Source organism: Anticarsia gemmatalis, chromosome 9 (assembly GCF_050436995.1).
Source record: "Anticarsia gemmatalis isolate Benzon Research Colony breed Stoneville strain chromosome 9, ilAntGemm2 primary, whole genome shotgun sequence".
Taxonomy (NCBI): Eukaryota; Metazoa; Arthropoda; class Insecta; order Lepidoptera; family Erebidae; genus Anticarsia; species Anticarsia gemmatalis.
The window spans coordinates 3,769,816-3,791,518 of NC_134753.1; the positions used below are offsets into that span (position 1 = coordinate 3,769,816).

Below are 21,703 nucleotides of genomic sequence, written 5' to 3' on the forward strand. Positions count from 1 at the left end.
GAACGTGTTTCTAAGGGCCTCGGGTGAAAGGTAAAGGACGGGTCGGGAAATATCGTGTTTGTATGTACGTTATGCTTTTTGTATGAATGGCGCTAAAGGAGCTTGGTACGAATTGAAGTTTTCCTATTGCAATGTCTGTATTAAAGTTCCGTGACGTGTCGCGAATGGGTGAATATGATTGATTTCTGTATAATGTATGGTGAAAAGCGAGGGTGATGAATGTGTGCCAGAATTATATTATGCGATTCAATTAATTTCCTGCGTTAAACTTGTGCACAAATACTAACTGTTTCAGTAAATTATTATTTTCGCTATGTTTCTTCAGCTCTCTTTATTAAGGATATTGTTTTCAAAAAATGCACCGATGCAAAGAATGTAGAAGTTATTATTTTAGTCGTATTGTTTTTTGTTTCATTACACATAAATCTTGCTCGCCACACTACTTTTATTTCTGACTGTACTCTTACTCAATCCAATCTTTGTCAAGCCAATGTAATTGAAATTCGTTTTGTTACTAACTTCTTGGGTACAAGAACAAATAAAATAGCAGAAATTTAAAAAATGGTCTTTTATTTAAATCAACTTCAAATCTCCAAAACAATAATGTCTATTTCTATAATTATTCATAATGTTAACTACATTTTTACATCGTTTGATCGTAATTGTCAATCATGATTGACTATTGCTTTCAATCATCAATCACTTCAATCATTCGCAATCGTGATTGACAATCACCCAGTGGTTTTATATTAAAATTATGAATTTAAACATTAGAGACGTGATTTTGCTGAAATGTTATTCTAGTTCATTATTTTTAACTTTACCCTGATACTTAGGATATCTTCTATGCGACGTTGGCACAGATTTTTCCTTTCAGGCCTGATTTATCCCTGATCACTGATCGCAGACATACATAAATAAATATACAAAACTTCAATAGAAATAATATTGGCAGTAAATTTTCAGCCTTTGAAAATATCAATACGGTATAAACAATTGGTAGCAATTCAATATTTATTCAACAGAAACAAAAGACGAGATCAAAAGTTTTTCATCAAAAAATAAAACAATAGAAAGTTCTCTCGCTGGAACAATCTAAAACCATTTTTATTATAAAAGATTGACGTTTAGTCGACAACTGACAATCAGGATCTGCGGCTCCGATATTTCGATGTCACTGTACAACACTATTATATTTTATATTCAATATATTGCAAACACAACTCGTATTAAAATTTCAAATCAACCAACGTATTTTCCATTCACAGTTCAACTTTCAAACCGATCAATCGAAGTTACAACATTCGATTGAGAACTCGAATTTAGAATTCACTTTACAAAACATTCTCAAACTTACATTATTCAGTAACAGTCCTTTGGATTTGTTTACGATTATACGCTTAACGAGTATAGATATATAACACTGGCGAAGTATAGAAGAGTGCGGGCGTCGAATCGACTGGACCACTGTGCGCTTCCCTGCATAGCAGCGGGCGTCTCACCTGCGACAAAACAAACATCATGAGGAAAAGTCAAATATTTACTCGCAAATCTTCTTGTCGTCTTTGAGAGTTTGGGGAAAATATTATTTTTATTTAATAGATAGTGGCTTTTTCTATTGTGACTGATGTGATTTGAAAAGGCTCTAATATGTTGACGGAAAATGTTGCTATTCAATTTACGGAGGAAATATTTTGACGTGCCACGTGTTGCAGTCAGTAATAAGGTTCTTAGAAGGTAAAGGAAAAGTTGGTGTGAAACATATTTGACGTGTATTAAACAAGTCATAATAATAGAGTAATAAGTTTTGGTGAGTAACTGCTTACAGAATAATCGAGTTGGATAAAATGTTACCCCAATATCAAGTTTTGCATGCTTCAATTAAGGAACGTTGTCCACAAAAAAGTATGCTTTATTAATTTGCTTTAATGTCGTACTTAAAAGCTCGTCGAATCAATATCAAGCTTGACTTGTTAATTTTGAAAATAAGTCGATACTATCGCATCAATAACCCACAATCGCATGAATGTGACATCGACATGACTTTGTAGTTTCACCTAACATTAGAGAACAGACGTTACTGGCTCCGACATGTCAGTATATGTCTTCATTGCTCAAGGATTCAATCTCTTTACGGGGCAAATATCCGTGGACTGTGCCAATATTGTCACCAACATTGAGACGCAGCCTGGCAAGCTGTATGTTTGCCAAGATAGGCTGGCTGATTGGTACAAATGTTTGTTGCATATATTTGAATACAAAATCTGTCAATTGTATTGCGCGTTTGCCCTTTCTATATCAGTTATGAGGTCATAAAATAATACTAAAATTGCGTCAACTAGCAAAAATATTAGCCAAAAGTAATTAGATGAAATAATTCATAAAGACAATGAACCTAATACATCATATTAGAAGTGGTAAGGTAAAAAGAATAAAAAAAGAAAACGTAAAAATGATATTAAAAGTCTTCTATAGCATATGTTCACTGCGAAATTAAATAATAAAGCTCGCAAAATGATGTCATAATTTTCCATTTCGTAATAATTAAAACGTTTCCAGCAAATAGCCTTTTAAAACAGGTATACTGTTGATAGCCTAATTTTATAATAACTAGAACCCTAAAACGCGAAACAGACATAAATAAAAAGCAGTGCGAAAAATAATTGCGAGTTAGCGGCTAATTTAAAAGTTAAATAAAAAAAGTCGGCAAAATGTTAATAGTAGAAAATGATTAATAAAGTAAACATAATAACAGTAGCAGGTATTTATATTATTTTACGGCCAGTGGTCACGCATTTTTCGTACATAAATGATTATAATGTCACGGTGAAAATATAAAGTAGATTTATGAAATTACTGCGGAATACAACAGGTGGGATGCGGTTTTAAATAAAGGGAAAATGTAATTTCAGTAACGAATCTTTTAATACTTAAATCCAAGATAAACGTTAATAATAATATGTAAATTTTGCCTAAGTTTTCAAATAAAAGAAGGTGTGTCAAGAAGTATCAAGTTGTAAAATAGTTCTATTGATTTCGTGAACCATTCCGAATGTGAAATGATGCGAATATTACATTTTCAAATAAGTATTACATAATTATATGTTGAACATAACCCTTCGTAGAATACTGTTGTTTACCAAATTCTTAGTTTACCAGTAAATGTATCGTAGTAAAGTTATAAAAAACCCAAGGTATGAATACTGAAAAGGTAATAAAAAGAGTTAACTGCCTGTAAACCTAGGTTGTTAACGGGTTATTAAAACGTTAAATATTTCTGTATAATACCCAGTCTTTTTTTTCAAACATAATTTCAAAACGATATTATGGTTGGTTTCAAACCGGTATATACTTAACTGGTTAATAGGAAGTTTTAGTTTATGCACTTAACATATTCAATAGTGATATAGTGGCAGAAAAATGTTTGAAAATAATAGTCAACATTCAAGCGGATAAGTTTAACTATACTATCTCATTCAGTAGATATCCACTATCTACTACCGGCTAGATATTGAGAAATATTCCATCTAATCAACGCGTCTAGCGGGCTCCGTATGAACTATTTTGGCAGTAAATTTTAAATGTCATACTCTTGATACTCGACAGTACCGACTGTAGAGAATTGCGCTATAAGAGTCGTGTAACCGCTAAGTTTGATATATATAGTTTTGAAACGAATATCATTTTATAAATGTGTGTGCTAAAGCCTAAGTAAAACAAGAATCGAGTACTTCAGGGTCATATTTTTCTAATCTCTCAACATCTTCATACTAAGCTATAACTTTCTCAAATTCAATCAATCACCAGTAAATTTTTACGCACATCATAAATGTATCAGCAGAGATAAAACACCCATATAATATAATAGTGTATTTAAGTTTAATAGCTGTAATAAAAACACCCCTTAACCGCTAACATTTTTCCTTCCACCAATGGGTATTTAAGACCTTCATATACTCAAACTTTGCTATACAGGGTGCACAAAAATGTTGGGCTCTTTAGGAAAACTACTTTAAACATTGATAAAAATTGATTCGTTGAAATAAAACATGCTTTTGGTAAAAAAAGACAACAACTTCATTCAAAAATTTTTAGATGAATAAATCAAACTCAGAGGGGTGATTGATTACCTATTATCTTATCAACGCTTTAAGCGGGCGCCGTAGGAACTGTTTTTGCAGTACAGTAGCTCAATTCTCTACTACTATCGACTACCGACAAACATTTGGCAGTACATTCTAAATGTCAAAATTTCGATACCTAGCCGGTTGTCGGTAGTCGATAGTGGTAGAGAATCGAGGTACAGTTTAAATGTCAAACTCTCGATACTCGATAGTACAGACTGAAGAGAATCGGGCTATAGTAAAATGTAGTTTTCATCCATGGCCCATATTTTTTGCCATCCTGTATAAACCATAGAAGTTGTATATTATTTTGTGTTATGAGACTTTTGCGTGACACAATTTGCCAGTTATTTTATCGAATATTGGAAGTTTGAAGGTATTCCTTTTAATCGAAAAACAATTATCGAAGTTCAACAATCTTCATTTTGACAAACAATAAATATGAGAAACCATCAATGTGCCCAAATTTCAAGATAAGTAGAACGGTAAACAGCTTACTTCCTTACACAAAATCCCAAAATTTTCGTAGCTTTATGTTTTATGTTTAAAAGTTTATCTTTTGTAATATTTACTCAATTACTCAAAAATATTGACGTAAATTGGTCTTAAATCCAATAAAAGTTAAAGTGTTGTAAGTCGATCCTCTACGAATATTGACTATAGACAACCGGCTTACTTCGAAAAAAATTACATGAAAAACTAATCAGCTCTCCTCTAGCGGACGCCGCTGGAACTATTATCGCATTACATTTTAAATGTCAAACTTTCAATACAAGATGGTACTAATTGTAAAGAATTGCGCTTCTAGTGTATTTTTATATTTTTCCGCTCTTTATATTACATGTTAACATAGTAACTCAAATATTTCAATTTCGAAATTATTCAACAAATTCAGTTTCGTGTAATTATCCCGTCACAACTACAATAATGCATTTCCAGCAAACTCATTGCCATTTACGGAACAAACCTACATGAACTAATTAGCAATTCAGTACACAAAACTAACTGGCGGCGTGGTTCAAACGTGACGTCACCAGGAAGCCGGCTAGTTTGTAACAAAAAGCTGGACATCCATTAGGAAACGTTTATTGGAATGTTAAATCCTTTGTAATTTAAAATGTTGCTTAATTTTGCAGGCAAAAACATTGTTAAATGAAAGTTACAACAAATAATACTGCGGCACATAGTTACCTATCGTTCTGCATCGGGTATCGTTCTCGGATGGATCTAGTATAGTAATAGACATTATTTTTTAAGGTAGGTATTATTCCTTTCCGTATCTTTATATCGTTATCTAAGCAAGCGATTGTAATTGCCAGTTGCTTTATTCATACCGTCATCAAAGTTTATATTAAAACCAAAGCAAGATACGATCACAAAAAGATCCAATGAATCATCAAAATCAAATACTAGCTAAGATTAGTCAATGACTTTTAGTGTAAAAACAATATGACTTTACCACCCAACCTCAAATAAACTACAAATTTTCCACGTGCAAATTGTTGTGCTAATAATTATTTCCTAATGCGAGTAAAGCCTTAAATCCACAACGCAGTAGCTAAACAGTGGGAAATTCGTTGAACGGTGCACAATAGACGTTTACACGGTGTACTGAACACCTAACTACTGATAGCGCTGGACGTTACGGTTTAATATTATTATTATGGATTTAGGAAGGATTTTGAAATGGGCTAATTACTGGGTAACTACGTGATATACTTAGATTTTAGATTATTAGGGTTTTAAGCAACTAACTATTACATCTACGATAACACACGTATGTTATCCTGCTTGTTAAGACCAGATGACTGACTCCGTGGCGCAGTGGTTTTGGTCACCACGCTGTTACCATTGCCTCGGGAGGTCGTGGGTTCGATTCCCACATTGAACAATTATTTGTGAGTTTCACATATAGTTTCGGGTCTGATTGTACTTTGTGTCCGTTGTTTATATGAGCAAATCTAAGCGCGGGAAAAGAAAAAGGAATAAAGAAACCACATCGCAATTATGTCAAAAAATTAATGTGTTTAGCACTTGGAATTCTTTTATCTCTGTGCCATCATGAAAAGCAATTCAGTGCTTTAACCTAAACAGATAGGCTTTACATTTAATTCAAAAGTGTATGGTACTATAGCACTCCTTGAGTTGCGATAAAGAATGTAGTACCTAAGTCAGAGTGAAGTGAAGAAGCGCAACTTAAATTTAAAAATAGGTGTCTTACAAATAGGTATTCCACACAAAATGTACCAATATATCGTATAACGAGTACAATCTAGAACGTGAATTCAACACGAAATTGCACGCACTCAAGTTTCTATACGAGTGTTGTTGAGCTTCTGCGAATTCCAACATTGAATTCAAAGCAACGTTTAATAGAGCGTCGTATGCGAGTGAACTTATTTAGAGGTACGTAACGTCACGTCTACGACAATTTCACCAATAAGTATATAATACAACTATGTATATAATATATCGTAGCATTTTCTCACAGCGGTAGACAGAGACCAAAGAAACAACTCGAAGATTTAAATGAAATTAATATTTTGCTTTTATTTTTGTATAAATTAGTAAAAAGTACGAAGACTCATGCAAACTTGAACATGGTAAAGAAAAAGTTATGATTGTTTCAAACGAAAATAAATACTATTTATTGCGTTCGTGCTGAAACTCTTATTCCTTTGGCAATCACTAGTTACATAAAACGTTACAAATACCTTTTATGTATAAAAATAATAACAAAATATTGGAAAGCTAAATTACAAAATGGTTTTATAAACAAAATATCGCTCAAAAGCAATGTCATATCAATAACAGTAAACTAGCAATCTACATACATAATATAGGAAAATAATAATTATTTTACATAAAATATCGTCGACAAAATATTCACAAAGCATAAACAACGTCAAACATAACGTTCGAACTGGGAAATGAATGACACGCGGCCTTTATTCAATAAAAATATCGAGCCATGTTTAACGAGTTTGTAAATTCGCGTCCCTCAAGTGGATTGACGGTTCTATGTGATTAATTTGTGAATGAAACACGCCGCGTGATTGGAAACGATCCGTTTAATTAAAAGGAAAAAAATTGGAAACTCAAATATTCTAAAATAACGACAAAAATATATTGATTACAGCAAACATGGTTGGTAAAACTCAAGCGTAGAAAAGTAACTGTGATTCTATTTTTTTATGTGGTTAACTTTTTTCTTTTATGCCAGTTGGTACAGTACTGCCGAGATAGGCGACGATCCAATATGCGGGCCGTTTTCACGCCATAAAAATTGATCGTATGTCGGCTATAAAAATTGTAATATGTGAAACTCTGCACCGAGAACGAAAGCACTGACAATATTTTTAAATTGTAACCACTACATTAAAACGAAAAATTATGAAACATATTTTTTTACAAAGATTAGTATAACAAATGACCACATTGATGATCCGAAATGATTTGAAGGATAAAACGACTGCACAGAGAACAAAGTAAGTGCGTTGTAAATTAAGAAATCATGTTATAACAATATTTGTATCTGCACAAGCAAATTACTATTTATAGATCAATCAAAATAATATAAACTTTACGATGCAAAAGAACAAGGAACTCTTTTACGACATTGGCATAGCCAATACACAAGTAATAAAATACAAACATAAATATTATTATCCTTTTTAAGCGAAGAAGATAGCTTCCTACTTACACCAAATGTATTCTCGAGTAAAATTAAAATCATAATTTCTTATTCAAACATTTGCAATATCGAATCTTGCAACTGCTGGCTTCCTTAAACCGAGTAATAAGAAAGCCAAGGAAGAACTACTTTAGTATGCATTATCCTTTGCAACTACGATATAACTAGCATATAGAACAGATAGTCTGTAGGACTAATGTTCTAATTTGCAGTACCCGTTGCTTTGGTCGTTAAGCAAGTAATTACTGCAAATGTATGTATCTCTCCTGAATTTTCTTCTAAAGTTGCTATTTCCTTGTTTGGTTAAGTAACAAGCCTTTTTGTGCAAGTAATTTGGACTTGAAAGCTTTTTAATTTGAAATTCTTGAGGGAAACATGGTTTTAAATTTCACTCAAGGAATTTGTTCAATATAACCGCAAGGAAATAACGGAAACTTGCATTTATCTTCGAGACCAAGAGCAAGTTTTTATTGGCTACTCTATGTAAAATATCTGAGAATTTTTTTTTAAGCTATAAATTGATCTAATATTTATTGATATAAGTATTTAAATTTGTTGTGGAATGTACACTATTGTACACTGTACAGTATATTATATGTATCAAATCTAGGTCATTAATTTATCCTTACTCCATGGCAAAACTTAACACAACTGACACCTAATCTCCATCAAATCCAGATGACCCTGTTGCGAAACTCGCTCAACGATCTCCATAACTTCAAAGGAAATTACAAATCCGAAATCAATTTGATTTGTGGTGGCATATGGAACAAACAGGGATGGTGGGCGTCAGAGTGATGCCGTAATTTGCAACATCGTGCCAGCAAGTAATGAATACATTAGTCTAACGTCACTGTTGTGCTGTAATGTTCATCTGGGATTTCAGATTGCCTGATGTCGGGCTATTTGCCTAGACGTATTTGTGTTTTTAGGTTGTATACACATTAGGGTCGGTCTTCAGGGAGAACTAGTGTCAATGTTTAGAAATGAGAATAATTTGTGACGTTATTTGCTGTTCTAGTTAGTGATCAAAAGAAAAATAGTGTCGTGAGCTTTTTATATTTAAAGACAGGGACTTTTATTTTCGGCAATAACGATACTCGCCTTAAGGCGGACATTACGTTTTAAGAGATATCTTCTAATATAAGATAAACAAAAATAAACTTAAAATAATGTATTAAAGTCAGACTTAATAAGCTATCCAATCTTCATTTCCAAAAGTAATAGACGTGTCTTTAATCAGACACGTCACATACTTCAAGAACAGTTTCATCAAAGCGCAATATAGACTTAACCTCAAGTGACAACATTTCAGAACTCTTAATGCAACACTTGAAATTACTTTGACTTAACAGCCAAATGAACTCTCACATTCCGTGCTGAGACGCCTGACGATTGTCGGTTGACGAACATCCCGGTCAACTAATTAGAACTTCTGGAGGTTCAGACCGTGCTCCAGTTAATTACATCAAGGACAGGACTGATTTATTGTCTATCTTTCCACTGGGAGGAGCGTAAGTCAAGGAGTGTTTTTATACCCCTTTTTGTTTTAGCATCATAGTTAATTTGTCAAGCGGTAGGTGTTTCTTGTCTTAATTGGAGTGTGGTTCGAGTGGTATGAAGTTTAAGATGAATTTGCAAATTTAAAGTTTGTGTGAGCAAATAATTTTTAATCAAATTAAGTGTCTAGACAGATTTTTGAGCCAATATTTTTTTTTCGTTTTAAGTTTGTAACAACGTGATTTATCACTGTTACAATTTATTCTAAACATACATTTCAGACGACATAACGCTGCTTAAACGACTTCTAAAAAGGAGATTCTCATTTTTAATTATCACCGAACAAATTTTAATCTACCTGCAATTCAATCTAGTATTTCTAAAAAAGGAGGAAAATTTAATTCCAATGAAACTAGAACGCAGTACGATACCGACGACCTCATCTTACAAACAGAATATTAATTTAGCCCCTGAATCACCCGTGTCAATACTGGGTCCTAAGTATTTGCATTGAATCGACGACTTAAGTCGAATCTTCGGAGAACTACTGTCGTTAGCTTGGCTAAGCTAATTGCTAAGCTGATGCAAATTAATTCGACTAACTGGTTAAACAAATTGTACTTAATCTTTGTACAGTTGATAGTTTCTAAGGTCTTTTGTTTAATTTTGACGTTCGCTTTTTGATTGCCAGAATTCTAAGAAAAAATATTGTAAAAGAAAATTTGGTCTACATTTTCGTACAATTTCGATGAATGTTGCTAAATAATATCGCTAAGATATACTTATACAGAGAATTGTTTATATTTTTTCGCTGTCAAAAGGTCGAGGTCAAAGTCACATATAACTAAAACAAGTTTGTTAAAACTATGTTATGATCCTCTATCTAGTAAACACCGTAACTCCTGAAACACACGTGTTATGATACGACTAAGGTTAGGACGCTTAAGTATTTAAGTGTACTTGCGCCAAGGTCAGTCGATCAAGGTCACTAAATATTATTTTTAAGGTAATCCAGCAGATTATTACTTTTATGTTACATTCACCCGAAAGTGCACAAGAGCATGTAGTCTTTTTTCCACGTGGACAGAGTTTTTCGGTGACATCTTAAGGCGTTAAGGAAGATATCAAAAATACGACAAATAGAAAAGAGAATAAAAGAAATGCAGATCTCCCAGTTAAATAGTCATGAAGAGAGATGCATCGACTGAAAAAGCTTGCATCATTTATAGATCACACAATTGTCTGTTCCACATGAGACTGTTAACCACAAAATCCCCGTGCGATACTTGGCGACGTCATAAATCAAGTTGTCCAAAACACAGTAGCAACTCACCAGTTAATACATGCACCCGCGCCGAGGCCGATTGTGCGTTATCCGGCGCACATTGATATGCTCCCGCATCAGACGTCCGCGCTGACTGCACTAGTAGTCTACTGCTACTGTGTGTACCTTTCTCCGTAACTAGGGATATGCCGCCACGCGTCGAGTCAAAGTTTATCGTCTGTTGGAAATAAGAAAATGTTTAAATAAATAAAATTAATTTGCTTAAGTATCTACAGACACAAAGGCAATCAGAAAGAGCATACTGTACTATTGAATATCGACAGCCGGCGAGCTTTCGTGAAATTTTGTATTATAACCCGATCAGCGCCTCTAGCGGTTGCCATTGGAACTAATTCTTAGCCCATTTTAAATGTCAAATTGTCGATTGTCGGTATTACCGGCTGTAGATAATCATGCTACAGTACAAATAAAGGACATATTTCATAAAAGGACTAAGTAACACTGCCACCACATTTATTATTGCACATAACGACTTAGATTACCAACTTATCAGATAATAATGTGATGGAAAGTGACGTTTCTAATTAATTCCACTAATTAAATGCTTTTAAGATTGTCGCTTAAGATCAACGACAATTCCTTAAACCGAGACGAAGACATAGAACTTTGTACTTTTGTGCGCCGGTATCAAATTTATATTTAGAAAGTTTTATTCTAGACTTCTGCGAATAATAATCGTTCTTACAGCGTTGCAAAATGTAAGATCTAAAAACTGAAAGTTAGAAATAACTTTATTCTCTTTTGTATATTCGTCTACAGATCATTTTTTTGCGTTGTAAAGTAAAAAAACTCTTTTTGTTTCAACTGAAATTTTAGTTACAATCTCTAGTTCTTTTGATAACAGAGTCTTAACAGGCAATTCATTTTATAATTCCTGATGCAAAATCGTGCTCCCAAATTCTATAAATCCTATTCTGACATAGAAATCCAAACAGGAAATGATTCGTAATAATTACATGGAAATTTGGTAGCAACATCAAATATGCAACATGCAAATCGGTTAAACCAGTTTAACGCCTGCACCGGTTTGATTAAATTGTCATTAAACGGTAGTGTTTGCTATTGGAATAGTTTATGCATATTTTATGTGTTTCCGCCTCAGTTTTGGCTTAAGCGACATCAGAGTACGGTTACTGCTATGTTTATTGCGTAATATAGCAATTAACACGTAAGTGCTCTATTTATGTCTCAATGGAGATAGCTATAGTAAAGTACTGTGTCATGCGAGAGGTCCTTTTTGAGTTTTGTTAACGTACGTTTTTACTAGATTAAAAATATATACTCCGCCGAATTTATCGCAATTACTACTAATACGTTTATAACATTTCAACGCCTTTTTATAGAATGTAAGATTTTTCTTAAATCTTTTAAGCTCCCTTAAAACCAATCAAAATTAAGTCTTAGTCAATTTCCAATATCAAAATCAGGTCGATGAGGTAGATGAGGTCGTTAACCTTTGGTTCCACGTTCCATTGATTTTGACCGAAAACCTAGGCTATCGCTATTTTTACTTTAAGATGTTTTTCTTATATCCAGCTGTGAAAACTGTTGAATATATATCACTTTGATGAATAGTCCTCCATAAAAACGATTCAAGTCTCAACATCTTCAGTCCATCGAGTAAAAGACATCCCACGCAGCGTAATATTTCAAGCCGTACTTAGGTACACTTTCATTTCAGTAAAAGTTTCCTTCAGTAGGTACTTATTAGAAATAGCAAAGCGGAACAGAATCTTGAATTGCATGCCAAGTTATGTTGAGGCAATTTCGAACTGAGAAGTTTTATAAAGTACGTATTAAATGTAGAGCAATACGGCTAAAAGTATTATAAAAAAGTGTTCGTAAGATTCAATATCTCTGTAATAGACAATATCAAAATCGATTCTGCAGTTAAGGAGTTGATTGTCTCCGTGGCGCAGTGGTTGAGGTCTACTTGCCACTACCATTGCATCAGTAGGTCGCGGGTTTGATTAACACACGGAACAACTTTTTGTGCGATCCACTAATAACATAATTATTATTTGTGCGATCCACAAATAATTGTTTCGAGTCTGGTCTTAGCTTGTGTCCATTGTTATGTTTGTAAAAGTCCCCACGACTCAAGAGCAATTCCTAGTGCGGGAGGTGACTTTAAAAAAAAGGGTAAAGACGTAACAGACATGGGAACAAAAAGAGGACAAAATAAAATATTTCGTTGCAATGCCTTTGAGAATGGACTAGTTCAGAAAAATGCACATTCTCAACTAAGTTCTAGAGTAGATACAAATAAATAGTTTGAGACAGTGAACTTTAAAATTCTTTGGTAGAATCGCCTAGCAGTGGAAACTTGTCAACTTGTAAGTCTTCGCAAAGACCACTTTACTGCAAACTACCGAGAATTCTTTAAACAACTGCCGAGAGCACAAATAAGCGATTTTAGATAAGAGTCTGTAAAATAAATATAGTGTTACACCAAGCAAGGAGCTAGCTTAAGTTATGTGTATAGATTTTTTTCTACGATAAAAACTAAAGTAAACAACTAGACATTATTGTTTCATAATTTCGAAATTTGCCGATTTTTCTTTTTGAATCTATCGTCAGCAGTAATTATGTTCTTTTTTTTTAATTTAATATCAAAATAAGACAAATTTTATAGTACTTAAACGTTATGTTGGAACTTTATAGCAACGTAGCGTTTGGTAACGTGCCGTAGTTAGAGCAAAATGTTCGCTCATGTTATATGGTATTAAGAATTTAAGATCAAAATGGATATAAAACTTTACACCAAGCTTCGAGTAAAGATTGGTGACAAAGAGAACAACTAGCCACTCCATATAATAATATTAAGAAAAACTCAAAGTCACCTAAAGCATTGAAAGGCTGGAATTATTACTGTTATTGAGTAATAACAATAACAGTAGCAGTTTCTACACTATTGGATGATATGATTCAGAACGAATGGACGATTTGATGTTTGAAATGTTACTCGTTTTAGGAAAGATGAAAGTAATTCTTTTGGTAATATACTACTTAATACTCCTCAATTCCTTGTCCACTGCAAAAATCCTTGGTATTAACTGTAAGCTTTATCGCACATCGGATGTGTTATTACTAAACTGGGTTTTAAATACGATTAAAAATATAGACATTATTTTTTGAGTTAGGTATCGTCAAAGTTATTTCAAATCATAGTGTTATAAAACGGCAGACACCAGAGTAACGATTCCCTACTATTAGAACATCGATACTATTGACTACTCGACAGCTGGCTAGTTATCGAAAAAGTAATCTGACCAGCGCGGCAGCGCCTCTAGTAGTAGACGTAAGAACTGTTTTTGGAATACATTTTAGATGTCAAATTTTCGATTCTCAATAGTTCTGACAAAAGAGAATCGCGATACTGAGAGTAGTTTTCAAACAACTTTGTAGTCTTAATATTTCCTTAAGTCTTACTTAAAAATAAATTCATAACACTAAAACGTTAAACCAAATAACATTTTCAATTTGTATCTTGCCATAATAAAACAACGTGTCCTATCTTCTCTCATCAAAACTACAAACGTAATAATTCTTACCAAGAACTGTGAGAATAATATTATTTAGCGACGCAGTAAAGATTTAATCAGAACAAGAAACGGCGAGGTAAAGTTGAATGATGTTTACATTGTTCGTTTTAACTTTACTTTAGAGTTATGCTAAGTTCAAAGTGTATTTTTTGTTTATTGTTAGAACTTAACAGAGATACAGTTGGATTTGTGTTTAAGAATTAATTATTGTTTATTGCAGAGATTGAGTCAAGTAAATTTAAAGATTTGATAAAGAATAAAATTAATGAGGAATTATATTGTCACTGCCATTAGATTGTAGGAGGAATATTTGAGATTGGATATCTCGTGAATACTACGGTAAGTTAAAACTTAAAAAAAAATGTAAGTACGGAAGCGATTCAATTAGAAGTTAATAAAACCATAATGGAAAAAATACCCGTATCTAAATCTACAAAATAACTGCACGAAGAACTAGAAAACAAAGTAAGACATAGCTGTGGTGAGTATTAAAAACCACGACCTCACCACATAATCCTTCCCGCCACCCAATTTATAATTAAGTAAAGCCGACGTATGAAATTTTAAAGCAAAATCTCAAAGCTTACCGTCAAACGAGTATTTCCTAGAAATGTTCATATAAAATAACGTCCAGAAGTTCTCTGACTCCGGTAATTGTTTCAACGAGTCGCCTGCGCTCCAAGATACGCCAATCCGATGCATTCTCAGAATGAGCTCGGACGTATAGAATATGTAAAGAGATTTTGTAGGACGAGAAAACTGTTAAATTTTACTACAGTTCGTCTTTTGTCAAACGTACTTGGGACTTAGGAACCCTTTCATAGGTAAAGAAGTCGGTAAAACTACCTTCGCTGTATTAGTAAACTTCATAAGATTATGGTCTATAAAGCTGTAAATATAAATTAACAAAAATAATATCCAATGAATGTAGGTAATATAAACGGAAGAATACAAACATGAAAGACATAGTTCGGGCTACGAAAACAAAACCTAGATTGCTATTACATTTTTCAATTTCACACTTGATTTTTACGATTCACAACTTCGACTTTCGTTTGAGTTCGGTCCCTTGTCTACTAAGAAAACAAATACCTATATCCCAGTGAACTATTATATTGTAGTTTCATCCATGCATTAATAACAATAAAATACAACACCAAACCCCAAGTACATAGACCACAATGTAAAGTCATCCTAATACTAATACCCAACGGCATTCATATGCGGATGCGTCGAGCGACCGTCTAATTGCGATTTCGGGAATCACATACCGTTTGCATGGCTCATAATAGACCGGCGCACACATTGAAATGAAGGCTTCAAGGCTCCGTATTCCATTGTTTATTTACTACTGCCAATGTGAAGTAATTTTAGTCGGTAATTGTAAAGGAGTGATTCGTTTCATATATCGTAAGGGCAAATTTTTGGATAGAATGTGTTTTTACGATTGGTAGTGTCCTAATTGGAAGTATGTTTCACTATTTCTATAATATTGTGTACTATGAATACCCACGTTTTTCTGTAAATGTTATTCCAAGCTTTTGCTCGCGAATTTAGTGACTTTGGAAAAAGTTTCCATGCAAACATTCATTCGTTTTCCTAATCCTTTTTTCCCCTTTGCTCACTGTAGAAACCTATGTTCTTTCTCAAAGTCAGTTTTATCTTTGTGTCAAATTTCATTAAAATCAGTTCAGGAGTTTAGACGTGAAAGCGTAACAGACGGTTAGACGGCGTTATATTCGCACTAATATTAGGTAGGTAGTAGGGATTACTTAGGTTATTTAAGTAATCCCTACTGGATTACTTAGGTATAAGGGATTTATTGAAATATTGCTATCGGGTGCAAAACTCCGAGCTCTTGTTTTACAAGTTTCAATAGACTAATAAAAATAAATCAAAACCATTTTGCCCGACACGCGTCAACCACAAATTCAATCGCAGTTTAATAAATTAAATTAATAACAAAATAAAAATGGACTCGCTGGACACTTTATTAATATCAGTTACCTCTAGAACGAAATATACTATTCCCAAAAGTCCCACTTATTTATTGTATGATCTAAAAATGTTTATTCAACATATCACAATTTGTTATGTATGCCTCCGGGAATCAATTGGGTAAACGATTTATTTTACGTATATACTACACTAGCTGACCCGCGCAACTTCGCTTGCGTCACCTAAGAGAATGGGTCAAAATGTTCCCCGTTTTTGTAACATCTTTCGTTGCTACTCCGCTCCTAATAACCGTAGCGTGATGTTATATAGCCTATAGCCTTCCTCGATAAATGGGCTATCTAATACTGAAAGAAATTTTCAAATCGGACCAGTAGTTCTTGAGATTAGCGCGTTCAAACAAACAAACAAACTCTTCAGCTTTATAATATTAGTATAGATTACACTCCGAAAATATTCCGAATAACCTATTTGAATCCCCACAAAAGTATAATAAATAATAATGTTTTATTGATTCGCGAATTCTAACTGATTAAAAATGAATGTAAATGTTCATTAATAAAGTAATATTCAGATTTTGTCAACCTAAAAATTATTGCTAATTTTGTACTCAAATGATGTATCATTAAAAAAATACTTAGAATGTGCAACTTTTTCGTCACCACGCAGTAAACTTTTTTGCAATCAACATAAAAGTTCAAACAACTTGCCGTGCAACTTTTAAATTCCTAGAATCTTTACTGGCAGACACTTTAGTTAAGGTAGCTCGATTTTGAGCGACTACAACAGGATAAGGTTCAGGTTTTATGTATGTACAACGATAATATTTCGATTTCTGATTGAATGTACGTTATTCCCATATTAATTTAGGTGGATAGGTGGCGTTAGTTGCCATGTTAACTTTAGCTCCGTGTAAAATATTCAAATAAAGTACAACTTATGTGTTTTCGTTCATTCCAGTGTAATAAATTCAAGTATCTAAGAACAATAATTAACATATAATGTAGGCAAATCTGAATCTTCAGTAAAAATTACGTAAAGCCAGTTTCAAAATTAACAAGTGATAGTGTAGTGAAAATAAACAATATAGCTAAAACAAGTGTATAATAACAAAAAACATTAATTGAAACATAAGAAAATTATATAAGAAACAGTGTTTTAAGTCACAATCAACTTATATTGTGCCAAAAAATAATAAACAGTTAATTTGTGAAGTGTAAAACATTTTGTTCGTTAATTTTATTTGAAACTCAGTGTTTACAATTATTGACCAATAAGAGACCACCCACGGTTTCGCAATATGCAGTGTTTGTAAACATTAAAACACTATCCCCCTATTTCACTCAACTTGCATCTGCATCGATAGCAAAGGCGGTAGTGCATTCAGCCCGTGAAGACGGTGTCGCGAGTTCGCGTCTCACCAATCGATAGAGCTTTTTGAGGATTTTTTAAAAAATCTATTATTCGTCATACATCATCCTAGTTCAAACACAAAATTACACTTCTACAAAATGAATTTCTTCGATAACATAACGCTCAGAACAAAACGAATTATTAACAACACGGAAGACGACGGATCGAACAGTGACCTAGAAGATGGCACCACTAGTCACATAAACAACGATAGTAGCTTTCCATGCTTGTCAGATGATAATGACGATTGCAGCGAAATATCAGCTTTACGGCGTGAAATACAAGAACTAAAATCAAGTCTAAAAATAGCTCATCAAAAAATAGAATGTTTAACTCAAGAAAACAATAAAATAAAAGACTCGTTCAACAATTTCCAAAAGAACTCAACAGCTCAAAAGAAAGTCATTAGTACTGCTGAGGAGATCAGTCTTATAAGCCCAAAAAGAAACGACAATGACTCCAATGTTAACAAATTGGAGGCCGAAGCTGATATAACAACTGACGCTCACTCCCAGTCAAAAGAACCCAATGTAATAATTAGACAACCAAATACACAAAAACCAAAGGAAGAAGAAGAAAAAAGTATGAACAGTATTAAGAAACTGTGCATATTAAGCAATAACTCTCGAAACAATATACTGAATATTTGCGAGGACACTTTTGGAAGGAACTATACGTACTGTCATTACAAATATTCCAACGCAAGTATCCAACACATGCTCGAAGGACTTAACAAAAAACTAGAAACTTTTAGTAAAGAAGACTATTGCGTTATTATTTTAGGAGAAAAAGATTTCGAAAAAACTAATAATTACTATCAGCTTATATTTTTGATAAGAGATACACTGAAGAACCTACAACATACAAATATAGTTATATGCCTGCCAACCTATAAATACAGTTACCTTAAAAAATTGTACAATAACAGAGTAGAGGTATTCAACAACCTACTCTATTTGGATAACCTAACCCATGAATATGCATACATTCTAGACTCTAATAACGATCTTACATGTGATTATGTCATGTTTTCGAGACGCGATGGCTCACTGAACCACACAGGCATGAAGAATATATTTAGCAATTTAAAAAAGACGATTACGGAGATAGATTATGATATTCAGTGTAACAATCATATACAAGAGAGAGACGACAATAATAAGTTTTTTCTATAATACCATTAACATATTGCATCAGAACATTGCTGGATTAATTAATAAATCTGACCTATTAACATTACACCTTGAGGAATTGCTAGCAGACAAAACTACTGTGGATGTTTTATGCATAACCGAACATTTTATTGAGAAGGGCCATGAAGATCTCTTAACACTACAAAACTATAAACTGGCAGCCTGCTACTCCAGAAACAGCAAAAGAGGAGGTGCGTGTATACTTACAAAATTGGGGCATCAGTTTAAAGAACTTACTGACATTAAAAAGTTCTCAATTCAAGGAACAATAGAGTGTTGTGCAATAGAGTTACAAAAACATAATGTAATTATTCTGTGTGTGTATCGGGTACCTAAACCCAACTTGGACATATTTTATAAACAACTATGTAATATTCTTGACACCATCTGTCACATACCGCGTAGACGTGTCATTGTATGTGGTGATTTCAATATTGATATTTTAAAAGATGATAATATTGCTCTAGAATTTCGTAACTTATTATTTAGCTATAACCTTACATTAGAAATAAACGAACCTACCAGATTGAAAAGCAACACATGCATCGACAATTTTGCGCATAATGTTAAGCAAAAATGTGAACATAAAATTTTAGATCTTAATATGTCAGACCATACAGCTCAATTGTTTAAGCTAAACATTAAAAAAACTTGTATTTTTGATAGTTGGAGCAAACAAACTCGATGTTATAGTATCGAAAATATGGAAAAGTTTAATACGTGCCTTGCGTCCATTTCTTTTAACGATGTTTATACAGCAGAAGACCCTAACTTAGCATATAATAATTTTCTTGACTGCTTTTTATTATTTTATAATTTGTGTTTTCCTGTACTCGATATAAAAGTAAAAACAAGCAGGTCTGCACATTGGGTTACGCCAGGTATTAAAAAATGCAGTAAAAATAAAAGGCAATTACTATGGAAACATAGGTTAAACCCAAGTAGAACGAGTCTTACTAAATTAAAAAACTACTCCACGCGACTTAGACGGATTATTAAATTAACACAGATAGCCAAAAATAACTACAAAATTTCTTCATCAGGAAACAAAGGTAAAACTACTTGGTCTATTATAAACGAAAATAGTAATAACAATCGATTTGATTTCATTAATGAGGTAGAGTCAAATAATAACGTCATAAGGGATCCTAAAATGATAGCTAACGTTTTTAATGATAATTATATTAATATAGCTCAAAACATTAATAAGTCACAAAATAATAATCTTAATCACTGTTTTGAAAATGTCTGTAATCAATCCATGTTTCTGTCTCCAACAACTCCGCAACAGATACGAACAATAATAAATAGTCTGAAAAATAAAGCTAGTGTGGGATTCGATGATATTTCTACTAGAGTTGTGAAATTTGTATCCGGAAATATAGCCAACCCAGTAAGCCATATAATAAATCTCAGTATAAGCACTGGTATTTACCCAGATAAATTAAAAATAAGTATTGTTAAACCCCTATTCAAAAAAGATAACAAAAAAGACGTCAATAACTATCGACCCATTGCCCTAATACCTATATTCTCAAAAATTTTTGAGAAAGTCATTTACCAGTCAATGTATAGTTACCTTGAAAAATATAAATTACTGACCAACGAACAAAAAGGTTTTAGGAAAGACAAAACCATAAATATGGCCATCTATGAATTCCTAAACGACATTATGCCAGAAATGGATAATGCATCCCTAACCTGTGCAATATTCATGGATATGTCAAAAGCTTTTGATTTAGTCGGTCACAAACTGCTTCTTTTAAAACTTAGTGCCTATGGGATACGTGGGAATGTACTTGCTTTGTTAGAATCGTACTTAAGCAACAGAAAACAATATGTAGAGATAGTGAACATTTGTACAACCTCCAAAATAGAGAAAAAATATCTATCAGATGAAAGGACAGTAACAATCGGAGTACCACAGGGAAGCGTCCTGGGGCCACTGCTTTTTCTTATTTACATTAACGACTTTCCAAAGTATGTCTCATATCCGATGGTATTATTCGCAGATGATAGCACTATCATCATCAAACAGGACCAAGTCAATGATCTAGAAACGAATATAAACATTGCATTAAACCAGTCAGTACAATGGTTGGAACAAAACAATTTAGTAATAAACCTATCCAAAACTAAAATCATGTATTTTCATCAAAGGCAACCAAAGGTTCCGATGCAAGCTATAAATTTCACTGATCAGCAAATAGAAGTAGTGACCCACACAAAATTTCTTGGTCTTGCTATAGACAATAACTTAAGTTGGAAACATCACGCTAGTATGCTTAGCAATAAATTAAGCAAATTCTCTTACGCTCTGTATAGCCTAAATAAAAAAGTTAACCGTGATGTTGTATTAACTGCATATCATGGATACGTGGGTTCTGTGCTACGCTACGGAATAATCTTCTGGGGTAACTCTTGCGCAAAAGATATTATTTTCAAAGCCCAAAAGAGATGTATCAGGGCAATATGCCATTTAAAACCTACTGACAGTTGCAAAACACATTTCACTGACTTAAACATATTGACAGTCCCTTGTTTGTATATTTATGAAGTAGCTGTATTTGTAAGAAATAACATTGCCTTTTTTGAAAAAGTTTCTGACAACCGAATACGAACCACAAGAACAGCCTATAAACATAATATATGCATAAGGCCATCAAGAACTGCTCTAATGCACAAAAGCATTTTTTGTATGGCACCAAAAGTGTATAACAAAATTCCAAATAAAATTAAAGAACTTACCGATGTACAATTTAGAGTTAAGCTAAAAATGTTTTTAATTCAAAAAAGCTATTACAGCATTACTGATTTTTTAAATGACTCTCTGTGATTATTATGTTTGTGTGTGTGTTATTAATTTTAAGCTTTTTGTTTTTGTATACCATACTGATTTTTTACTTTTCTTCCTTTCATAATTACATGTGCTA

General features: G+C 33.1%; 1 protein-coding gene across 2 annotated transcripts in view; it reads right to left on the minus strand.

Annotated features, from left to right (window-relative positions):
• Positions 1-567: 567 nt before the first annotated feature.
• The window catches only part of LOC142975436 (cell adhesion molecule CEACAM1-like), a 56,848-nt gene continuing 35,712 nt past the window's right edge, over positions 568-21,703 (minus strand). For both annotated transcript variants that reach the window (XM_076118268.1, XM_076118267.1), the window contains exons 6-7: positions 10,652-10,820; positions 568-1,502 (exon numbers count right to left, since the gene is read on the minus strand). In XM_076118268.1, coding sequence (XP_075974383.1) covers positions 1,393-1,502; positions 10,652-10,820 — 279 coding nt within the window. In that variant the 3' untranslated portion in view covers positions 568-1,392. The remainder of the gene's footprint in view (positions 1,503-10,651; positions 10,821-21,703) is intronic.